General features: G+C 35.5%; 4 protein-coding genes across 12 annotated transcripts; all 4 read left to right on the top strand.

The window, feature by feature from the left end:
* The first annotated feature begins 2,881 nt into the window (after positions 1-2,881).
* Positions 2,882-3,505, top strand: LOC149198093 (uncharacterized). The gene has a single exon (XM_089408921.1). The coding sequence runs from the start codon at positions 2,882-2,884 to the stop codon at positions 3,503-3,505; it is 624 nt and encodes a 207-aa protein (XP_089265047.1).
* Positions 3,506-9,342: 5,837 nt separating this feature from the next.
* LOC149198094 (chaperone protein ClpB1-like) lies at positions 9,343-13,831 on the top strand. 8 transcript variants are annotated; one of them, XR_016254796.1, is made up of 5 exons: positions 9,343-9,783; positions 10,404-11,084; positions 11,187-11,387; positions 11,627-12,395; positions 12,511-12,930. XR_016254796.1 is itself a non-coding variant. In XM_089406082.1 (3 exons), the coding sequence occupies exons 1-3, from the start codon at positions 9,714-9,716 to the stop codon at positions 13,677-13,679; spliced, it is 303 nt and encodes a 100-aa protein (XP_089262208.1). In that variant the 5' UTR covers positions 9,343-9,713; the 3' UTR covers positions 13,680-13,831. The 8 variants fall into 8 exon arrangements, 4 of the variants coding, with proteins under 4 accessions (XP_089262208.1, XP_089262206.1, XP_089262209.1 ...); XR_016254795.1 differs by lacking the exon at positions 10,404-11,084 and having other exon boundaries at positions 9,343-9,788; XM_089406082.1 differs by lacking the exons at positions 10,404-11,084; positions 11,187-11,387; positions 11,627-12,395; positions 12,511-12,930 and adding exons at positions 13,213-13,413; positions 13,653-13,831 and having other exon boundaries at positions 9,343-9,788.
* Positions 13,832-14,135: 304 nt separating this feature from the next.
* LOC149198095 (hyperosmolality-gated Ca2+ permeable channel 3.1-like) lies at positions 14,136-15,465 on the top strand. 2 transcript variants are annotated; one of them, XM_089404065.1, is made up of 3 exons: positions 14,136-14,421; positions 14,537-14,812; positions 14,912-15,465. In XM_089404065.1, exons 1-2 carry the CDS (start codon positions 14,398-14,400, stop codon positions 14,696-14,698), a joined length of 186 nt encoding a protein of 61 aa, XP_089260191.1. In that variant the 5' UTR covers positions 14,136-14,397; the 3' UTR covers positions 14,699-14,812; positions 14,912-15,465. The 2 variants fall into 2 exon arrangements, with proteins under 2 accessions (XP_089260191.1, XP_089260192.1); XM_089404066.1 differs by having other exon boundaries at positions 14,537-14,760; positions 14,866-15,465.
* Positions 15,466-15,699: 234 nt separating this feature from the next.
* On the top strand, positions 15,700-16,813 carry LOC149198096 (hyperosmolality-gated Ca2+ permeable channel 3.1-like). Its single transcript, XM_089404067.1, has 2 exons — positions 15,700-16,428; positions 16,544-16,813. The coding sequence occupies exons 1-2, from the start codon at positions 16,405-16,407 to the stop codon at positions 16,703-16,705; spliced, it is 186 nt and encodes a 61-aa protein (XP_089260193.1). The 5' UTR covers positions 15,700-16,404; the 3' UTR covers positions 16,706-16,813.
* Positions 16,814-22,711: the final 5,898 nt, after the last annotated feature.

A 22,711-nucleotide genomic window follows, 5' to 3' on the forward strand; every position in this document is an offset into this window, starting at 1 on the left:
CTCTGTGTTGTTTCCCCAAGATACAACCTTCACAAAGGCTGTCTGGTTTCTTTATCAATGGTAATCCTCTTACCATTCCTTTTCTATTCAATAAGTTAAGACCTCCAAAGTTGAGATGTCCAAATCTCAAGTGCCACAACCAATTTTCATCTTTTGGTTCGCTTTGGAAAGCCTCTTGAGTCACTGCTGCTATTTCTTCTTTATTTTTCAAATCTGCTTTCATTATGAGAGGGAACATCCTATTCCTTGTCATCTTCACTTCAGCAATACATCGTTTGCTGGGTGTTTTATCCATGATGGTGCATACATCATCCACAAAGAAAACATTGTACCCATTTTGAACAAGCTGTCCAATACTTAAGAGATTACATTTCATTCCAGGAACATAATAAACATCTGTTATGGTTTTCTTTTCACCTTTCTTTGTTAAAACTTTTACTTCTCCTTTTCCCATAACAGAAACATTATTATCAGTCCCTAGTGTGACTTGTAACTTCACACTCTGATCTAACATAGAAAATAGGGCTATGTTTCCTGTCATATGGTTGCTACAACCGGAGTCTAGAAACCATACATATTCACTCTTTTCTTCAGCCATATTACAGGCTAAAAAAAAATTATCTTGGCTGATATTTTCTCTAGTGAAATTTGCACTAGTTCTATTACTCATATCATGCAGCCTCTTCGTACATTCATTTGCATAATGCCCATATTTTTGACAATAATGACATTGGACATTGGATTTATCATATCTTTGTCCTTGAGCATGATGTTGTCCACTTTGTTGGCTGCTGCCTTGACCTTGGTTCTGATTTGGATTGCTGCCTCTTCCTTGAACATTTGCTGGACTGTTTCTTCCACCTCTGTTTTGGCTTCTGCCTCTTCCTCTCTTGTTTCCTCTGCCTTGACCTCTTCCTCTTCCAAAGAACATCTAGGTCTTAAAGACATGCTCCAGAGATGAGTTTTCATTTCTACTCAATATCTGCTCATGTGTTATCAGTGATGCATGTAGTTCATCAACTGAAAAGTTTGTGAGATCCTTTGTCTCTTCTATGGTGGTGACAATCACATCAAACCTTGAGGGTAGGATCCTCAATAGTTTCTCCAAAATCCTCCTTTCTTCAAGAATCTCTCCATGAAACCTTATCTGTGTGACTAGTCCAATCACATGTGTGAAGAATGAGTCAATATTATCTAACTCCTTCATGCAGAGGTTCTCAAAATCTCTCCTCAGCAACTGTAGTTTTGCTGTCTTCACTTTCTCTATGCCTTGATAGGCTATCTTGAGAGTTTCCCATGCTTCTTTGGATCTCTTGGCTACTGCTATCCTTGGAAACACACTCTCATGCACTGCTTGATACAAAAAGTAGAGGGCTTTAGAATCCTTCTTCTTATTGCTCTTCAACAGTTCTTTCTTTGCCTGAGTTAAATTATTAAACTCATTTTCATCTGCTGGTTCTTCAAAACCATCCTCAACAAATTCCCATAAGTCTTGGGAAGCAAGCAAAGCTTTCATAGTTATTGCCCAATAGTCATAGTTTTTTCCATTAAATTGTGGGAGCTAGGCATTACAGATATCCATGCTAGTGCTGGCTCCAGCCATTTTTGCACTCTTAACTATGCTTCAAAATACTTGACTATGTATTTAAAATAACTGACTGTCTTCAACAGTAACACAAAAACTAATTTGAGAAATACCTTGGATTCTTTTGACTGAGTCTTTACTCTGTTGGAGAAGCTGCTACAACAATAAATCCTTCCTTCAGCTTCTTTGACACCTTCAAAGAGCCTGGACAAGCCTTGATACCATGTTGGGAATTTTTGACGATTCCAAACAAAATAACTGAACAGAACAGAGAAAATGCTCTGTTTTAACACAACAGAAACTAAAATTGTTTTCTGGGAAGAATAGAGTTCACAGATATAAACAAAACCTTTGTATTCATTAAATAAAAAACGGTTGTTACAAACTTCTTCCTCTCACAGAGGGATTACAACAGGAACGCTTCAGTTCCACACAAAAGAAAATTACTTTGTCTCTCCAGAAAATTTTACACTCCTGTGTGTAAAAATTTCTTTACATTCACTGTTGTGTGAAATTTTTTCATTCATTTACGTTGCTACATATACCATTACATATTCATTCTCTTAACAAAAAAAACATTACATTCGTTGCTATGAATTCCCTTTCGTTTTCACTCAACGAAGAAAAAAAAACTTTCTTCACGTTGTTGCGTGCTTCCCCTTGCCTATGCAATGCATAACATCCTCAAAAAACATTCGCGCTCCTCTGTTCTCCATTTTTTTTACTTCGCACTACTGTGCGTATTACATTTCATAACATTTAAACAAAAACGAAAACATATGACTTTTACCTTTTCTTGTCCCGTAAAACAAGAATTACACCCGTGCATAAAAGAATATTAAAATTAAAACTTTTACCAACATTCTACGAATCACATTAAGTTTCATTAATTTCTTTTCTGACAAAGATGGCGGTCAAACAAAATTCACTTCACCGCAAGTAAGAGATAAATCTATGGTGTAGGTCTGTTCATCGAATCGAACGGCTGTGAGTTGATATCGCACGGCCCTTCTTGCCGAACTTTATGCTCCGGCAAAAACTGCTTTTACAAAAATGTTGTCCATGTGTCTACTGCTGGGTGTTATCGCTGCCCCTCCGGAAAATACCACCGTCTCATGAAAAGTGATGCGATGAACACTGGCAGTTTTCTGGAATATAACACAGCAGTGGAAATTATAATTTCAACAGAAACAGTTTTCACGCGCTGTCCTGAAACTAACTATATTTATATGCTACCAACATTAAGGTGGAATGATATAACTCTGGAGAGTTTCATTTTTTGGTGGTACTTCAGAAATGAGTATCCCTTCATATCGTAAACACCTTACAGCGAGGCGTTTATGGACAGTGGTGATGCTCAAACGAAGAATTGCAGTGAAGAAATTACAGCCAATTGCCATCGATCTTGACATGAAGTACTTTGGAGGAGACAAAATCACGAACATAAATTCCATCGGAGCTAATTTCAATGATCACTATGAATTTTCATGCAGCAGCCCGCCTTCATTTAAGTCATCCAACTCTGGCCATGGCGTTAACTCAGGAAGTGGACGAAATGATTTGTATGGTCATTTTCTTCTGAGAGCACTCCTGCCCTCCTGCACTGGCGTCAATGTAAAATATGACTTGGATTCTGAATCGGGTAATGATGACATTCCCCATTTCATTGCCTGCGATGAAGATGATGATCAATGTTCCAGCTATACAGATCTCGAATTTTCGCTTAATTCTGATTCTAATGAATCGTCTTCTGATCCCTTCACTTCTCTTTCAACAACTACATGTTCCAATGGTTGTTTGAGCTCAGAAATTGATAGGCAGGCGGAAGAATTTATAGCCACATTTTACAAGCAGATGCGTCTGCAACGTCAAGATTCTTACGAAAATTATGAAGAAATGTTGGTCAGAGGATCCAATTAGTTGAAATAAATCCTAGCTGCTAATTATTGATGTATGTTTGTGTTGTCATTAGTGGCAGACTATGGAGGTTACATTGCCAGGTTTTCAGCGGAGACAAATCCGCAAGTTATTTTGTTAGTTGGTAATTTCTAGTATTTTAAGTAGAGTTTAAATTTAGGAACAGGTAGTTAGTTATCCGCTGACTGCAGAAAACCACCGTTGTTCTTGGGTTAACGTTCGGAGTGCCACCCCCATGGTATAAGCTATTTCTTACTGGAAAGAGAGAAATTGATGTTGTGTCAAGAACAGAGCGGCAAATAGATGTTTCAAGATGAAACAGCGGTCGCAACAGATCGAACCCACCATAATTTCCAAACTATAGCCGCCATGATCGTTGGTTAAAGAGGGCGCCAGCCTTAAGCGGCTGCAGTGACTTTGAAGTAACGTTGCAATATTCTATTACTTTTTGTGTTATTTGGATTAATTTTCTTCCATGGTACATGACTGGTTTGGATTAATTTGATTCCATAGTACATAAGTAGTTAAGTGGTTAATTAGAGGGAAATTCATTTTTAATACTTGAAGTTGTGGTTAATTATTATATATGGATTAGCATGGTTCATCTTTTATTGTAAAAATTATCTTTTTGAACTATTAAGATGACAAGTACATTAAATGCAGAATATTTATAAGATATTGTAAATAATCCTCAAGTACATTACAATACTCTATGAGGCCATGACTCAAAATCACAAGGATTAGTTTAGAGAAAACAAGAAGAATGAGCATAGAGAAAACAAGATGATGCAATAACATTGATTTTCATTTAAGAGTGTTTGTATTACAACATTGTTTCTAAGATGGTCTAGAAAAGCTTGAAATATTTTGTAAATTATATATAGTGAAAGGAAGAGAAACACCCATCAATAGAGGGTTAAGTTGATGAAGCTACAATTAGGTTTAGAAAAGCTTGAAATATTTTTCAAATTATATATATATATATATATATATATATATATATATATATAGTGAAAAGAAGAGAAACACCCATCAATGAAGTGTTGTAGTTGATGAAGCTACTATTTTGACATAATAAACAGAAGGTTTTGATATAGTAGGAAGAAACATAAGATTTTGACACTATTATGGAAAACCTTTTTGAAGTTGAAGAAGATATATAGAACATTGAAAGTGCAATTATCGTGAAAACGATAGAGAATTTTGTTGGAGAAATTGTAAAAGAAAAAGGCGGTGTTGTACAAGATGCAAGGAAAGAGCACGATCAAGAAGTTGAAGTTGGAAGAGAAATTGAAATTTCCTTTGCTACAACAACCAGCGAGAACATAGTAGTGAAAATTGAATTTGATTATGAGGTTGAATTTTTTTTTTTGAAGACTGGCTTGCAAAGCCCATGTATGATCAAGGCTAAAGTAGATAAGGAAATTTTTTTATCACTACAATAGTATAAGGAATAGAAAATGTAAAGGCAACCAACAAAGTTGTTGAAGCTATTGCAACAATAAAGAGGAGATAAAAGAAAACAAAGATGTTGTTTTCAGTATTACATATGATAGAAAAATTCAATCAGCACTAGATGAGGAACAAGCAAAAAATAAGTAAATGAATATTACAATGAAACAAGGAAATATTGAAGAAGACTAGAGTAAAACTGAAAGTGAAGAAAGAAGGAAAAATATGTGAAATAAAATCTTTGGTACAAAAAGAAGAATATATATATATATGTGTGTGTGTGTGTGTGTGTGTGTGTGTGTGTAGAAAATGTGAACCAACATGTAAAAATAAAACCAATTTTTAAATTTACCTCTAGTGTATTTGTAATTATGGGTGACTGTTAGAAATAATTACTCCTAGTTACCTCTCTGAGTTAGTTGGTAATTTCTATTGAAATAATAAAGTAAACAGAGAGCAAAAAATAATTTAACTTGCACAATCAAAACAAAGCAAAACATAAGTTGTCTACAAATAACACACATTGTTATAACATACAAGACAAATTTTCTTGATTGATCTAGATTGGAACAAATTACAATGCTATGTATATTTATAGCTATTAGATGGAGTACATGGAAAAAAAAAAAAAGTGGTGATTAGAGTCACTTAACTAAGTGGTCAGAAGCTACCACAAAGGACAAAACTACCTAGGTGATAGTTGGTTAATCACTAGATAAGAAACACAAAATTGCCAAATTGTGAATAATAAATGTTTTCCTAAATACCCCTTAATTATGAACTGCTAAGAATTGCAAAAAAAATCTTCAAAGTTCTTTGGATATGTATAAATTTTCATTCTCAAAACTCCCAAACAACTTTGTAAATATTGGACTTGTTTGGAGATGTATAAATTTGCATTCTCAAAACTCCTAAACAACTCCATAAATATTGGAATGTGTCCTTTTCCAATGGCTTTGTAAATATGTTAGTAAACTAATCCTTAAACTTGCTAAAATATGGGCAAATTTCTATATCGTTAACAAGTTCTCTAAGAAAATGATATATTGTATTAATATGCTTAGTTATTTAATGAAAAGCATGCCTTTTGGACAACGCAATGGCTAAGCTATTGTCACAAAATATTGAAATTTTTTCATTTTGATCATGGATTAAGCTTCTTAGCTTCATTCACATCCAAATAACTTAACAATTTACACTAGTTGCTACCACATATTCAACTTCAATGGAAGAAAGTTTCATAATTGGTTATTTTTGTTAATGCCGTGAAATAACATGTGTAGCAAAATACATTACGTAACCTAATGTGCTTTTTTTTTTTATCGTCAATTCTTCCAGAAAAATGGTTGTCCATATATCCAATAAGCTAGAAATAATCGAAAGTGGAATAGATAATTCCAAAACAATTTCTGCCACTTCCAAACCTCATAATTCTTTTACCAACCTGCTAATGAGAGTCTTTTGAAGGCTCCATAAATCATGAAATTAGAATTATACCATACAAAATGTTATGGCAATTAAATACATTAAACTCCCAACTAACCTTTTAAACAATGTAGGATCAAGACTTGTTCCATCATCTTCTTTGTTCAACTTCAAATTCGTCATAATTAGTGTTGGCGCTACTTTACAATTCAACATATTAAATCTTTTTAAGACATCATCAACATATTTATATTGTGAAATCAAAATTCCAACATTATATTAATGGAATTCAATGCTCAAAAAATATTTCACAAACCTCAAACTTTTAATTTCAAATTCACTTTTCATCACTTCCATGAAGGAATTTATAGAAAAATTACAAGTGAATATGAAATCATCCACATATAAACTCACAAATAGAAATTTTCCTTGCTCATTGATTTTGATATGCACGATAGTGTCATTGTTGCTTCTTTGAAATCCATCCAGAATCAAATAAGAGTCGTTCTAGATGTATCAAGTATCAATATCTAGGAGCTTGTTTAAGTTTATACAATGCATTCTTCAACATACAAACATGTTTTACGTGACCCATAATTTCAAATCCCCGTAATTGTTTCGCATATACTTCCTCCTTTGGATAACCATTAAAAAAATGTAGTCTTTACATCTATTTCATAAATAGAATAGATTTTTTGCCTTACAGTGGTCAACACTCTCCTTATTATATCTACTTGTCATTCAACAATCTACAAAAAGTTTCATTGTAATTTTCTCCAAGTTGTTGTGTGAAAACTCCAGCCACTAACCTTTCCTTATGCTTCTACACTTTTTCACCAACATTACGTTTTGTTGTATAAATCAGTGTCATACTAATCACATCTTTACCTTCAGCGAAATGTACTAACTCCAATGTGTGATTCTTTTCATTATCATCAATTTATTTTTCCATGGCTTGAGCCCATGTTTCGTTTTTACAGCTTCTTTAAATGACAATGGATCAACAACTTGAGAAAATAAAGAAAATATTAATAATGAATTAGTTGTATGAACATTATACAACTCACTTAAACTCATTTTTTTTGTGAACATGCTTCACAAAGTTGGGTCCAAAGAAGTAATGTTTCCCACCAAGCTTTATGGACTTTCTCCAAGTATTCGAGCTGAAGGAGTAGTTGGAGTTTGTTGTGATGTCTATTATACCCTTATTGTTGACTACAACCTTGAACATCTCCTTGCTATAGATGGAAGTGCAGTTTGGGTAGAACTTGTGGTGTTATCCGAGAGTGGAAGGAGCTACTATTTGAGTTATGCTTGATGCAAACGCTTTAGATTCCATATCATCATTACGAACAAGAATTGTAATGTTGATCCAAAATTTCTCACTGATTTGGGAACAATTATTAGTGTGAATTGAATTAGCTTAAACTATAAGAATTAATGAGCATTTGAAAGATAGAATTGAATAAATGAACAACAAGAACAAAGATGACAAGGCACAACCTGATTATGGAATTCACTGAATTTGGCATATATCTTTATGTCTACTTCAAATACATAATTTCTCCATTAATAAGATGTGAAATACAACTTAAGTTCTTTGTTACATATCATATGGATCTCCAATCTCTAAAAAAATTTCTTCACCAGCTCTAGGAAGGTTATAGCATTGGCATACTACTCTCACCGCTCTCAAGGTACTTGAAAGGTGTTTTCAATTGCCTTAGTTTTCCATTCTACACCGATAATGTCTCAAGAAAAAGACTAACCTAGCTTGCACAGTTTGTCAACAAACAAAGTTTGGGCACATTTGCAACACATATAGTTTATAATCGATATGTCTCAGGTTCCATCCTTGATCTCCCCATTATTTGGGCTCTCATATTTATTCCGTACATAAAAACATGTGTTGTGCACAAGCTATAAGCTTTCAACTTCCTCTTTCATAATGGTTAATGTGTTATCTTCATATACACCTTGTCTTAGGAATAAACTAACTTATCAAATGGGAATTGTACTGTAATGGTTAATGTGTTATCTTCATATACACCTTGTCTTTGAGGGTTTATTTAATTTTATATTAGATATCATTTTCAGATTCAATTGGGTTAAGTAAGTCATTCATTTATAACCGTTTCCATGAGAGGTAGTAGTAATTGATTAATTTCTCATGATTTTTAAATAGTCCACTTAACACTCATTGCATCTTAATGCTCACAGGGGTGAAGAAGTGGGATTGGAACTAGTGAAATGAATCACATTGCGTCAATCATCAATTCCAGGGCTTGCACCCGATAACTAGGACTTCACCAGAGGTCACCTATCCCAGATCGCCTGCGCGCTTAACTGCGAACTGTGGCTTTATTGTATACTATTGTGTCAGAGGGGCGGCTTATTGTATACTATTGTGTCAGCGCTGCGACTTTAGTGTATATTAGCTTTTATGGTATGTTATTCTCTAACAGCGACAACTTTAGTGTATATTGCACTGATTTTACAGTTTGATTTCTAGGTTTATTTCATATTGTGGAAAACTTTTTATTTCAAAGTAATATGCTCAGCGTATGTTTAGTCTTTTATCAACAGTTGTAGTGTATTAAAGAGTTTCTTACGTTGTATTGACTTTTAATAAATTTAAAAAATTAGATTCTTGTTGAGTGGCTCTCCACCCACCAATTTCCAAGGGATTTGAGATTATTCCAATTCTAATAAGTTCCTTCATGATAAGTTACTCTTTATTATTTATAACATTCATTGATATAAAAGCAAATTTTATTTAGTAAAATAGATGTGTAAATTTTTTTATCTTAAGTTAAAATTAACCCATAATACATAATTAATCAAATAAATGTATACACTAATAAAATATTTTTCATATTGCAATAATTTTTTAAATTATATTTATAAAATCTTCAACTATATCAATTACATTAATATTTTTAATATAATTATACTAATTAGGCCGATAGGCCTTCCCTTTGAAAGAGACTTTCGTCGTCCCTTTCATTCTAAGGTTGACACCTGGCATTTTTTTTCATCTTGCCGTTTCGCATTTGTTAATGCCCCTGTATGCGCTGTTAATCCGTGGATTGTGGAACCTCTGCCCAACAACCTGCGTGTGGTGCGGTGAACGTTGTTGGACAAGATGAGGCGGTTCAAGCGGTTGCGGAAGCTGTGTTAAGATCGTGGGCTGGACTTGAAAGACCTCAACAGCCGACTAGCGTGCAGTCTTTGGTCGACCGAGTTTCTCTTTCGAAATTCTTCCGTCCCCTGACTTCGAAAATTGCAGGCTTTGCTGCCTGTTGCTGTGTGATGCTGTCACGGGACTTTGAGCATGGGGCAGCGCGACCAGTTGGGGATTTTTATCGTTTTCAGTTGCCCGCTTTCATTTCCATTGTCCGCAAGTAAGGTGTATTTCCACCCCAATCAAATTTATTATGGCAAATGGCTTATTAACAAGCAGGTATCTGAATTTTCCATCTTCAATCAGTTCATTGTTATATAAGCCTGCAACACTATAGCGAGAAATTTCACAGTTGCGACTCGCGGTGAATGCCGTGTATTAAACACTGGGGGTTTTCAACCCTGGACGGGAATTATTTCACACACCGAACTAACCGCCATAAAAACCCTCGCCAAAGAGTTGCCTTCACGGATTATTTATTGATCCTTTTTTATTTTTACTTGCAATCAAGTAGAAGTTCTTCCTTGATTATTCGTGGTTTCGAAATTCAGATTTTTCACGGGCAACCCTAGTTGTGGTAGCTTCTGAAGTTCATTAATTGCATTAGGGTTTTTCCATTTCAATTTTTGTAAATTTTGTTATATTTTGGAGTTTAAAATTGTTGATATCAACGTTTTCCTGTTTCCAATGTTTAGGTGGATATTGTGGTGTTCCCTAGTTCGCTTTATCGGGTTCTGGTACTTAATTTTTATTCAAACTAGGAGTGAGATAGAAATGTGTTCCCAGGGTGTAAAAATGTCACTTTTTTTTTTTTTTTGACATTCAATGCAAAATTATCAGGTCCTGTGTCTTTGTCGCGGTGGATTTTGGGAGAAGTTAAGGGGTGGATTTCCGGAGAAGTTAAGGTAAAGGGTGTTTGTTTTTCGTAATTTTTGCTTTAATTACATTTGATGACACTACACTTTGCATCTGATATAAATGCAAGGGGCTTTGGACAAATCAAGGAGCTTTGCACTCTTAAGGTATTGAGAGTAAGTGGGAGGGAAAGTTCAAAGAAGCAATGTGGAAAATGCAAAGTCTTGCGAAAGGAGAGGAAGCTCAAATACTTGGGAAAGGAGGGATTTTTGACATTGCTGGGACAAGAGATAGTCGTTTTGGTTTGGTCCGTATTGATATGTCTGAATATATGGAGCAACATTCAGTTGCAAGGCTCATAGGTGCTCTTCCTGGGTATGTGAACAACTAGATGTTTCTAATTGAGATTAGTTGATAGCCAGACACTCAATTGGTTGACAGCAAGACGCCTTTTCTACACTTTGCTTCAAATGCTTGATGATGGTAGACTTACAGATGGCCAAGGTCGCACTGTTAGTTTCTCAAACAGAGTCATTCTCATGACATCCAACCTTGGAGCAGAGCACTTGCTTGCTGCATTGTCTGGCCACACAACAGTAAAAACCGCAAGAGAGAATGTCATGCCACACAACAGTAAAAACCGCAAGAGAGAATGTCATGCAAGAAGTATGCACACGCATTCCTGGACTCTGTGTATGCATCTTTTTCATATAATTTTATCACGAAGTTGGCTGCGGTGCTTTGACATGCCTTTGAATATTGTTGTAGGTTAGAAGACATTTCAGGCAAGAGTTATTGAATAGACTTGATGAAATAGTTGTATTTGATCCTCTTTCTCATGATGAGCTCAAGAAAGTTGCTAGACTACAGATGAAAGATGTAGCAATTCGTCCTGCAGAGAGAGGTGTTGCTTTAGGGTTTACAGATGCCGCTCTGGATCTTGTTGTTCACGAAGCCTATGATCCTTGGGTAATAACATTGAAATATGTTTATTATGGCTGTTGTTGCCATTTACATTAATCTGTAAGTGAGAAGTTTAAAGAACTGTCAAATGGCAATTGCAACCTTACCATACAGATAAAATGTCTGGCTTTCCAAATAAAGATCAGCTGAATTTATAGACTTGAGGATGGACCTTACATTGGGAGATGTTTATGTATGCTGTTGTATGTCATATGCATTAATTCGACAGTGAAAAACACTTGCAGGTGGGCACTTGGATGCTAATCGTATAAGCTGTGCACAAATTTCACCACCTCCATTTTGAAGCAGTTAACTTAACAAGAATGGTAATAAATATGATGTTTGTTGTGGCCATTGATATCATCTACATTGATGTGTTTTTTAACTGTATAAGTTATTCGCATGTTTCGTTACTTCAAGGTAATCTGAAATTGGCTTGATGGCAATCAATCTTATCACGTTTCACCCACTACTACTTGTCAAATCATTCATTTGATCCCCAAAAAAAATCCTTTTCCTATGTGAAGGAGAGAAAAAGACACCCCTGTACTAAGCGGCAATCCAGACCCAAAATGTTCTTTGCATTTTTTTAAACTAATCCTATTTAATTTTGTTTGGCCTACTGGACTCTAGATTGATGTTCATGGTGAATGGATGTTTTTTTAAGTTTATTTGTTCATATCCCCTGGGTATTTATTCAAAAAAACTGTAATTAGACTCGGCCTGTATATGGATATAAAGCAGTGGAACTTAAGGATTAAGGAAACTCCAATAATCATAACCGTTAGAGCAGTTAATGCAAAGTTTAGACTTATGGGGACGAAGGTTGTTGTTGATGGCTTGTTCGACAACAGCATTGAAGATCATGGTATTATTATCTGTGGGAGTTTGCCTATCTCTTATGCTCCCTCTGAGTATAACCGATATTAACTATAAACTATCGTCAGAGGAGTCAAAGAACAATCCGTTGCCAGTTATGATGAATTTGGCATGCTTGCCATGGGCAATATTCAGGTACCAGGCAATCCTTTTCCCTTTAATGTTGTTTTCCAGTTTCTTTTAATGTTGTTTTGACTTTCCAATTTTCTATTCCAATTACTAAGGCCCGACTAAAAGTTGTGTCTTGCAGAATGGGAGCAACCGATTATGGGGATTTGCCATTGCAACGTACTGGGTATCGTTTGTGACATATTATGTTCTATGGAAAACCTATAAGCATGTTCTTCAACTTAGAGTATGGGAGGAAGCTTCACTGGAGTCTAAACCAGAACAATTTGCAGTCCTCGTTTGAGATATTCCTCCTGTACCGGCTGGAATAACACGCAAAGAACAAGTGGAATCTTTCTTCATGAGGTTGTACCCAGAAACTTATGAAGGATTTGTGATTGCCACTGACATAGCAGAGGTATTTGAAATTTCAAACAATCTTATCCTTCTCATTGATGTTCTTGCTAACAGTTTTCAGAGAGGCCAGAAATTATTTTCCTACTGTGTTGGTTGGCAGCAAGACGCCTTTTCTGCACTTTGCTTCAAATGCTTGATGATGGTAGACTTACGGATGGCCAAGGTCGCACTGTTAGTTTCTCAAACAGAGTCATTCTCATGACATCCAACCTTGGAGCAGAGCACTTGCTTGCTGCATTGTCTGGCCACACAACAGTAAAAACCGCAAGAGAGAATGTCATGCCACACAACAGTAAAAACCGCAAGAGAGAATGTCATGCAAGAAGTATGCACACGCATTCCTGGACTCTGTGTATGCATCTTTTTCATATAATTTTATCACGAAGTTGGCTGCGGTGCTTTGACATGCCTTTGAATATTGTTGTAGGTTAGAAGACATTTCAGGCCAGAGTTATTGAATAGACTTGATGAGATAGTTGTATTTGATCCTCTTTCTCATGATGAGCTCAAGAAAGTTGCTAGACTACAGATGAAAGATGTAGCAATTCGTCCTGCAGAGAGAGGTGTTGCTTTAGGGTTTACAGATGCCGCTCTGGATCTTGTTGTTCACGAAGCCTATGATCCTTGGGTAATAACATTGAAATATGTTTATTATGGCTGTTGTTGCCATTTACATTAATCTGTAAGTGAGAAGTTTAAAGAACTGTCAAATGGCAATTGCAACCTTACCATACAGATAAAATGTCTGGCTTTCCAAGTAAAGATCAGCTGCATTTATAGACTTGAGGATGGACCTTACATTGGGAGATGTTTATGTATGCTGTTGTATGTCATATGCATTAATTCGACAGTGAAAAACACTTGCAGATGGGCACTTGGATGCTAATCGTATAAGCTGTGCACAAATTTCACCACCTCCATTTTGAAGCAGTTAACTTAACAAGAATGGTAATAAATATGATGTTTGTTGTGGCCATTGATATCATCTACATTGATGTGTTTTTTAACTGTATAAGTTATTCGCATGTTTCGTTACTTCAAGGTAATCTGAAATTGGCTTCATGGCAATCAATCTTATCACGTTTCACCCACTACTACTTGCCAAATCATTCATTTGATCCCCAAAAAAAATCCTTTTCCTATGTGAAGGAGAGAAAAAGACACCCCTGTACTAAGCGGCAATCCAGACCCAAAATGTTCTTTGCATTTTTTTAAACTAATCCTATTTAATTTTGTTTGGCCTACTGGACTCTAGATTGATGTTCATGGTGAATGGATGTTTTTTAAAGTTTATCTGTTCATATCCCCAGGGTATTTATTCAAAAAAACTGTAATTAGACTTGGCCTGTATATGGATATAAAGCAGTGGAACTTAAGGATTAAGGAAACTCCAATAATCATAACCGTTAGAGCAGTTAATGCAAAGTTTAGACTTATGGGGACTAAGGTTGTTGTTGATGGCTTGTTCGACAACAGCATTGAAGATCATGGTATTATTATCTGTGGGAGTTTGCCTATCTCTTATGCTCCCTCTGAGTATAACCGATATTAACTATAAACTATCGTCAGAGGAGTCAAAGAACAATCCGTTGCCAGTTATGATGAATTTGGCATGCTTGCCATGGGCAATATTCAGGTACCAGGCAATCCTTTTCCCTTTAATGTTGTTTTCCAGTTTCTTTTAATGTTGTTTTGACTCTCCAATTTTGTATTCTAATTACTAAGGCCCGACTAAAAGTTGTGTCTTGCAGAATGGGAGCAACCGATTATGGGGATTTGCCATTGCAACGTACTGGGTATCGTTTGTGACATATTATGTTCTATGGAAAACCTATAAGCATGTTCTTCAACTTAGAGTATGGGAGGAAGCTTCACTGGAGTCTAAACCAGAACAATTTGCAGTCCTCGTTTGAGATATTCCTCCTGTACCGGCTGGAATAACACGCAAAGAACAAGTGGAATCTTTCTTCATGAGGTTGTACCCAGAAACTTATGAAGGATTTTTGATTGCCACTGACATAGCAGAGGTATTTGAAATTTCAAACAATCTTATCCTTCTCATTGATGTTCTTGCTAACAGTTTTCAGGGAGGCCAGAAATTATTTTCCTACTGTGTTGGTTGGCAGCAAGACGCCTTTTCTACACTTTGCTTCAAATGCTTGATGATGGTAGACTTACGGATGGCCAAGGTCGCACTGTTAGTTTCTCAAACAGAGTCATTCTCATGACATCCAACCTTGGAGCAGAGCACTTGCTTGCTGCATTGTCTAGCCACACAACAGTAAAAACCGCAAGAGAGAATGTCATGCCACACAACAGTAAAAACCGCAAGAGAGAATGTCATGCAAGAAATATGCACACGCATTCCTGGACTCTGTGTATGCATCTTTTTCATATAATTTTATCACGAAGTTGGCTGCGGTGCTTTGACATGCCTTTGAATATTGTTGTAGGTTAGAAGACATTTCAGGCCAGAGTTATTGAATAGACTTGATGAGATAGTTGTATTTGATCCTCTTTCTCATGATGAGCTCAAGAAAGTTGCTAGACTACAGATGAAAGATGTAGCAATTCGTCCTGCAGAGAGAGGTGTTGCTTTAGGGTTTACAGATGCCGCTCTGGATCTTGTTGTTCACGAAGCCTATGATCCTTGGGTAATAACATTGAAATATGTTTATTATGGCTGTTGTTGCCATTTACATTAATCTGTAAGTGAGAAGTTTAAAGAACTGTCAAATGGCAATTGCAACCTTACCATACAGATAAAATGTCTGGCTTTCCAAGTAAAGATCAGCTGAATTTATAGACTTGAGGATGGACCTTACATTGGGAGATGTTTATGTATGCTGTTGTATGTCATATGCATTAATTCGACAGTGAAAAACACTTGCAGATGGGCACGCTGTGCACAAATTTCACCACCTCCATTTTGAAGCAGTTAACTTAACAAGAATGGTAATAAATATGATGTTTGTTGTGGCCATTGATATCATCTACATTGATGTGTTTTTTAACTGTATAAGTTATTCGCATGTTTCGTTACTTCAAGGTAATCTGAAATTGGCTTGATGGCAATCAATCTTATCACGTTTCACCCACTACTACTTGTCAAATCGTTCATTTGATCCCCAAAAAAAATCCTTTTCCTATGTGAAGGAGAGAAAAAGACACCCCTGTACTAAGCGGCAATCCAGACCCAAAATGTTCTTTGCATTTTTTTAAACTAATCCTATTTAATTTTGTTTGGCCTACTGGACTCTAGATTGATGTTCATGGTGAATGGATGTTTTTTTAAGTTTATCTGTTCATATCCCCTGGGTATTTATTCAAAAAAACTGTAATTAGACTCGGCCTGTATATGGATATAAAGCAGTGGAACTTAAGGATTAAGGAAACTCCAATAATCATAACCGTTAGAGCAGTTAATGCAAAGTTTAGACTTATGGGGACTAAGGTTGTTGTTGATGGCTTGTTCGACAACAGCATTGAAGATCATGGTATTATTATCTGTGGGAGTTTGCCTATCTCTTATGCTCCCTCTGAGTATAACCGATATTAACTATAAACTATCGTCAGAGGAGTCAAAGAACAATCCGTTGCCAGTTATGATGAATTTGGCATGCTTGCCATGGGCAATATTCAGGTACCAGGCAATCCTTTTCCCTTTAATGTTGTTTTCCAGTTTCTTTTAATGTTGTTTTGACTTTCCAATTTTCTATTCCAATTACTAAGGCCCGACTAAAAGTTGTGTCTTGCAGAATGGGAGCAACCGATTATGGGGATTTGCCATTGCAACGTACTGGGTATCGTTTGTGACATATTATGTTCTATGGAAAACCTATAAGCATGTTCTTCAACTTAGAGTATGGGAGGAAGCTTCACTGGAGTCTAAACCAGAACAATTTGCAGTCCTCGTTTGAGATATTCCTCCTGTACCGGCTGGAATAACACGCAAAGAACAAGTGGAATCTTTCTTCATGAGGTTGTACCCAGAAACTTATGAAGGATTTGTGATTGCCACTGACATAGCAGAGATATTTGAAATTTCAAACAATCTTATCCTTCTCATTGATGTTCTTGCTAACAGTTTTCAGAGAGGCCAGAAATTATTTTCCTACTGTGTTTTGTATGGTTGAATGAAATAGACCTGTCAGGAAACCATGCGAACAGATTAAAGAATTAGGATAAAGCCATTTAACCTTAACTCGTTGCAATGTCAAAATATTTCAAAGCCCAAATTTGGATACTTACTTTTGTACGTTTGTGAAGGGGTCCACAGAATGTTCGGTCCAGTCCGGCTCTGTTCGAGGACTTGAATCATTCTTGGCCAAATAAACTCCATGGAGTCCCGAACATGCGGAGTCCCACCTTGTTCGAGGGCCTTTGGCGCTTGCTTTGAGCGAATGCCCAAATTCTGAACTGGTTCGTGGTTCTTTTCACGATTCTGGTCTGGCCTGGTTTAATTCGAACGGCATTGGACTTGATAGTGCTATCGGTTATTGAACAAAGCCTACACAATATCGTGAGTTCAATCACTACGCTTGACCCAATCTCGATCACTCCCAATCGCAGGCTTTAACGAGGTCCATCCTCGCCTCTGGTCCTCCACTCGATGCCTCCCAACCTCATTCTCCCTGACTTGCGGCCTCAATCTCCCGGACTTACAACCTTGTCAGAGGACTAACTCTCGATTTCTATTGGGTGGATTCGACACTTCATGATTATATATATATATACTCACTCACTAACTAACAGAAACACGTTCACTATGCCTAGAGTATGCTTTAAAAAAAAATTATTGGGTTAAAAACTTGTTTAATAGGTTAATCGCCCAAGACTTTGAATATTTGGTAGGAGTGAAAGTCTACCTCTCTCACTGATCATTGTGAGTTATTTCAAGTGGGATTTAAGGAAACAGGTAAACAGATTAAGACCTTAAAGAATCTGGTATGAGTGAAATTTTTCCTCTTTACTTTATCGACTACCGTGGGTTATTTCAGATGGCTTGATTTTCTTTGAATAATAGAGATGAGTCAGTGTGGCAATGAGTCAACCTTCGAAAATTACAACTAGAAATAACTGCACTCACTGCTGATTTGATAAATAAATTTTAAGATATTTTTCCCACCATATAAAAACACACACTTTCACTCCAAACCAAAAATTCATACTCTGACAAAAAAATTTTAGCACAGAGAGGATATTCACATTCTTCCCCACGGCTCAGATAAAGGGCTTGGTAATTTACTATCAACTGTGCAGACCGTATGTGCAATTAGAAGAGACACCCAAACAGGCGATAATACCATATAGACAGAGACATTAAATCACAGAGGATAACTGGGAAAAGGTCCATTTGTGTTATAAATCAGAACAGGGAAAAGGTCCTTCTGTGTTATAAATTAGAACAGGAATATTTACAGAGAATTTTATGGGCCCTCGGCTCGAGCTCTGCAGAAGTTCACGAGCTCCTCGATTTCACCTGTCAGACTCTCGAGCTCTATGTCGTTTCTCACTTAGATATCAAAAAGGAAACAGATGGCTAAAATTTCTTAACGCCTTTATCCTTTTGTAGAGAGGACAATGAAATTGTGCCTATTCAATGTAGGTTTCGATAAAAGGCCCGTATCAATCCAGCATTCCAGTGTTTCAATGAGATAATACGCCATAATCAAAGAGAAGATCCACAAGGAGAGACGGTTAAGAAATCATGGCTTCAACTAGACACAATGTTGTGAAAAGTCAAAGACGATAATGGACCCTTGGGCTGAGATTTGATTTATTTTTATAGTTGACATAAGACAATTTGAATTAATATGATCCATAGAAAGATCATTAATTTTCAGAAATGGTTCACATAAGCAGATAACCAAAAGTTCCTTCTCTTCCAGTGGCTACCAAGAAGGAAAACTATAGAGAAATTCAACAACTCTAATTTAATAATCCTATCGGCCTCTCTTTGTACCTTTTGGGACAATTGCTAGTTATACTATTATACCAAAATAAGAAAAAACAAAAAAAAAACATTCGAAAGTGACTTAATGCACATTAAAAATAACAAAATAACAAAACCATTGATGACATAAAAGGTTTAAGGTTTTTTCCCGCTACCATTATTTGTTTACTAGTCATGGGCTGACTGCTGAAAACACCCTCTATTCTAGGGTTAATGTTTGGAGTACCACCCCCACCGTAAAGTGCAATACTTAATGCGCATTAAAAATAACAAAATGACAAAACTATCAAAAAACATTCGAAAGTGACTTAATGCACATTAAAAATAACAAAATAACAAAACCATTGATGACATAAAAGGTTTTTTCCCGCTACCATTATTTGTTTACTAGTCATGGGCTGACTGCTGAAAACACCCTCTATTCTAGGGTTAATGTTTGGAGTACCACCCCCACCGTAAAGTGCAATACTTAATGCGCATTAAAAATAACAAAATGACAAAACCATCAAAAAACATTCGAAAGTGACTTAATGCACATTAAAAATAACAAAATAACAAAACCATTGATGACATAAAAGGTTTTTTCCCGCTACCATTATTTGTTTACTAGTCATGGGCTGACTGCTGAAAACACCCTCTATTCTAGGGTTAATGTTTGGAGTACCACCCCCACCGTAAAGTGCAATACTTAAATGCGCATTAAAAATAACAAAATGACAAAACCATTGATGACATAAAAGGTCTTTTCCCGCTACCATTATTTGTTTACTAGTCATCCGCTGACTGCTGAAAACACCATTATTTGGATCAATTTGGTTCCATGGCACATAGACTAGTTTCGATTAATTCGATTTCATAGTACATGAGTACTAAGAGGAAAATTTGTGTGAATACTTTTAAAGTTAAGGTTAATTATTACATTTAAAAGGAAGAAAAGGGATGATTGAAAAGCTTAAGATAAATCAGTAAGGGATGACTGAAAAGCTAAAGATAAAATCAGTAAGAGATATTGTTATGGTTTGTAGATATTTTTAAAGTTAGGGTTAATTATTACATCTAAAAGGAAGAAAAGGGATGATTGAAAAGCTAAAGAAAAATCAGTATGGGAGATATTTTTATGGTTTGTATTAGTATATTCATGTAGTTATAGTTATATTTTTTTGATTATATATATATATTTCACTATAGTGAAAAAAATATTTATTTTATGTTATTAAAAAATAAGCATATTATGTATAGAATATTTATGGTGTTTTTAAGTTTTGAAGAATTCTCAAATCATGTAATATATGAGATTATAATTTAAAATAAGAAGAAATAACTTGAATAAATAAGAAGATGATGCATTAATATTGTTTTTTATTCAAGAAGCCTTAAATTACAACATTGTTATCATTTTCAATATTGTTTTTAAGAAGGTAACAACAATTAAGTCCAAAAAATCTTGTAATATTCTATAAATGACACATAGTAAAAGGAAGAGAAGCCTTAAATTACAACATTGTTATCATTTTCAACATTGTTTTTAAGACGGTAACAACAATTAAGTCCAAAAAATCTTGTAATATTCTATAAATGACACATAGTAAAAGGAAGAGAGGTCAAGACAATGTGGAAATCTGTGGAAATCTCTCTCCAAGTAGAAGAAGATTTATAAGAATAAACCTAAGCGATACTAAACACAAAGGACTAATACTAAAAACCCAAGAGATTATAAACCCAAGGGAAAAATATTAAACATTAAGAACATGAACCTTCACATTAATAAACCCAATGGATTGATTTATAAACCCAAGGGAATAATAAATCGAGGGATTAATACTAAAACCCCAATGGATTTTGGACCCAAGGGAATAATTTTAAACCCCAGTTTGACCATGGTTGACCATGATTGATTTTCATATCATTTTGGACCCAAGGGAATAATTTTAAACCCCAGTTTGACCATGGTTGACCATGATTGATTTTCATATCGAGACAATCTTTCTCACAATGCGACATTGGACCATGGTTGATTTTCATATTGAGACAATCTTTCTCACAATGGGACATTGGACCATGGTTGACCAAGATTGGCCTTGGTTGGCCACGAATGATTTTATAAAACATGGTTGACAATGGTTGACCATGATTGATATTATAAACCCAAGGGAATAATGAACCTAAGGTTTTCATACTAAAAACCCAAGAGATTATAAACGCAAGGGAATAATATTAAATCCAAGGTAAATAAACCCTAAGATAAATATTATAAACCTTTAAATAAACACAGTTGACCATGGTTGATTTTCATATTGAAACTCTCTGTCACAATGTGATGTTGGATAATGCTCGACCATGGTTGAACACTTAGATTAATAAACCAAAATGATTGATATTATCAACTCAAGGGATCAATACTAAAACCCCAAGGGATTATGAACCCAAGTGAATAATATTAAACCCAATGGATTAATATTATAAACCCAAGGTATATTAACCCCAAAATAAATATTATAAACCCTAAAATAAACATGGTTGACCATAGTTAACTATAACTAAGTTAATTATTGATAAATTTAATTTTTCACTTAATTTGCATCATAACTAGTCAAGTAGCTTCCCTCTTGGCTTGTCGTTACAATGATATCCCACGATTTCCATGTGCATTGTCCTGAAACTAACCATATTTATATGCTGCCAACCACATAGGGAGCATTAAGGCGAACTGATATAACTCTAGAGAGTTTTAGTATTTGGTGGTACTTTAGAAATGAGTATCCCTTCATATCTTAAACGGCTTACAACGAGGCATTTATGGACATTGGTGATACTCAAATGAATAATTGCACCAAAGAAATTGCAGCAAATTGTCGTCGATCTTCACGTCAAGTACTTTGGAGGAGACAAAATCACGAACATAAATTTCAATGATCACTATGAATTTTCATGCAGCAGCTTGCCTTCAACTAAGTCATCTAACTCTGGCCATGGCGTTAACTCAAGAAGTGGACGAAAAAATTTTGTATGGTTATTTTCTTCTAAGACCACTCCTGCCCTCCTACACTCGCGTTTGTGTTGTCATTAATGGTAGACTATGGAGGTTAAATTGTCAGGTTTTCAGCTAAGACAAATCTGCGAGTTATTTTGTTAGTTGGTAATTTCTAGTATTTTAAGTAGCTTCCCCGATTGCGATAGGTAGCTATTTGAACGGTACACAAGTCTTTCCTCAGATTGCGATGGGTAGATATTTGAAAGCTACACATATCTTTCATAAAATTTAGGAACAGGTAGTTAGTTATCCGCTGACGGCTCAAAACACCCGCTATTCTAGGGTTAATGTTTGGAGTGCCACCCCCGCTGTGAACTATTAGCCGCTGCTCAAGAATAAGCTATCAGTTTCTGGAAAGAGAGAAGTCGCTCTCTTATCAAGAACAGAGCGGCACATAGATGTTTCAAGATGAAACCGCGGCTGCAACAGATCGAACCAACCATAATTTCCAAACTATAACCGCCATAATCGTTGGCGAAAGAGGGCCGCCAGCCTTAAGCTACTGCTGTGACTTTCGAGTAACGTTGCAATATTCTATTACTTTTTATGTTATTTGGATTAGTTTGACATAACTAGTTTGGATTAATTTGATTCCATAGTACATAAGTGAATTTTTTTTTTCATATTTTTAAAGTTATTGTTAATTATTAGATATGGATTAGCAATGCTATCTTCCATCATCTTGTATTGTAAAAATTGTGCTTTTTAAATTATTAAGATTACAAGTACATTAAGTGGGAAAGGTTTATAAGATATTGTAAATAATCCTCAATACAATACTCGCCATGATTCAAAATGAGAAGTATTAGTTAGAGAAAACACAATACTCACCATGACTCATAATAAGAAGAAATAGTTTAGAGAAAAGAAGGATGAAGCAATAGCATTGAAGGTTTTGACATTGTATGAAGAAACATAAGATTTTGATATTACTATGGA

This window comes from Pinus tabuliformis, chromosome 2_2 (assembly GCF_031772625.1).
Source record: "Pinus tabuliformis cultivar Carrire ecotype Pingquan chromosome 2_2, CPIR1, whole genome shotgun sequence".
Classification (NCBI taxonomy): domain Eukaryota; kingdom Viridiplantae; phylum Streptophyta; class Pinopsida; order Pinales; family Pinaceae; genus Pinus; species Pinus tabuliformis.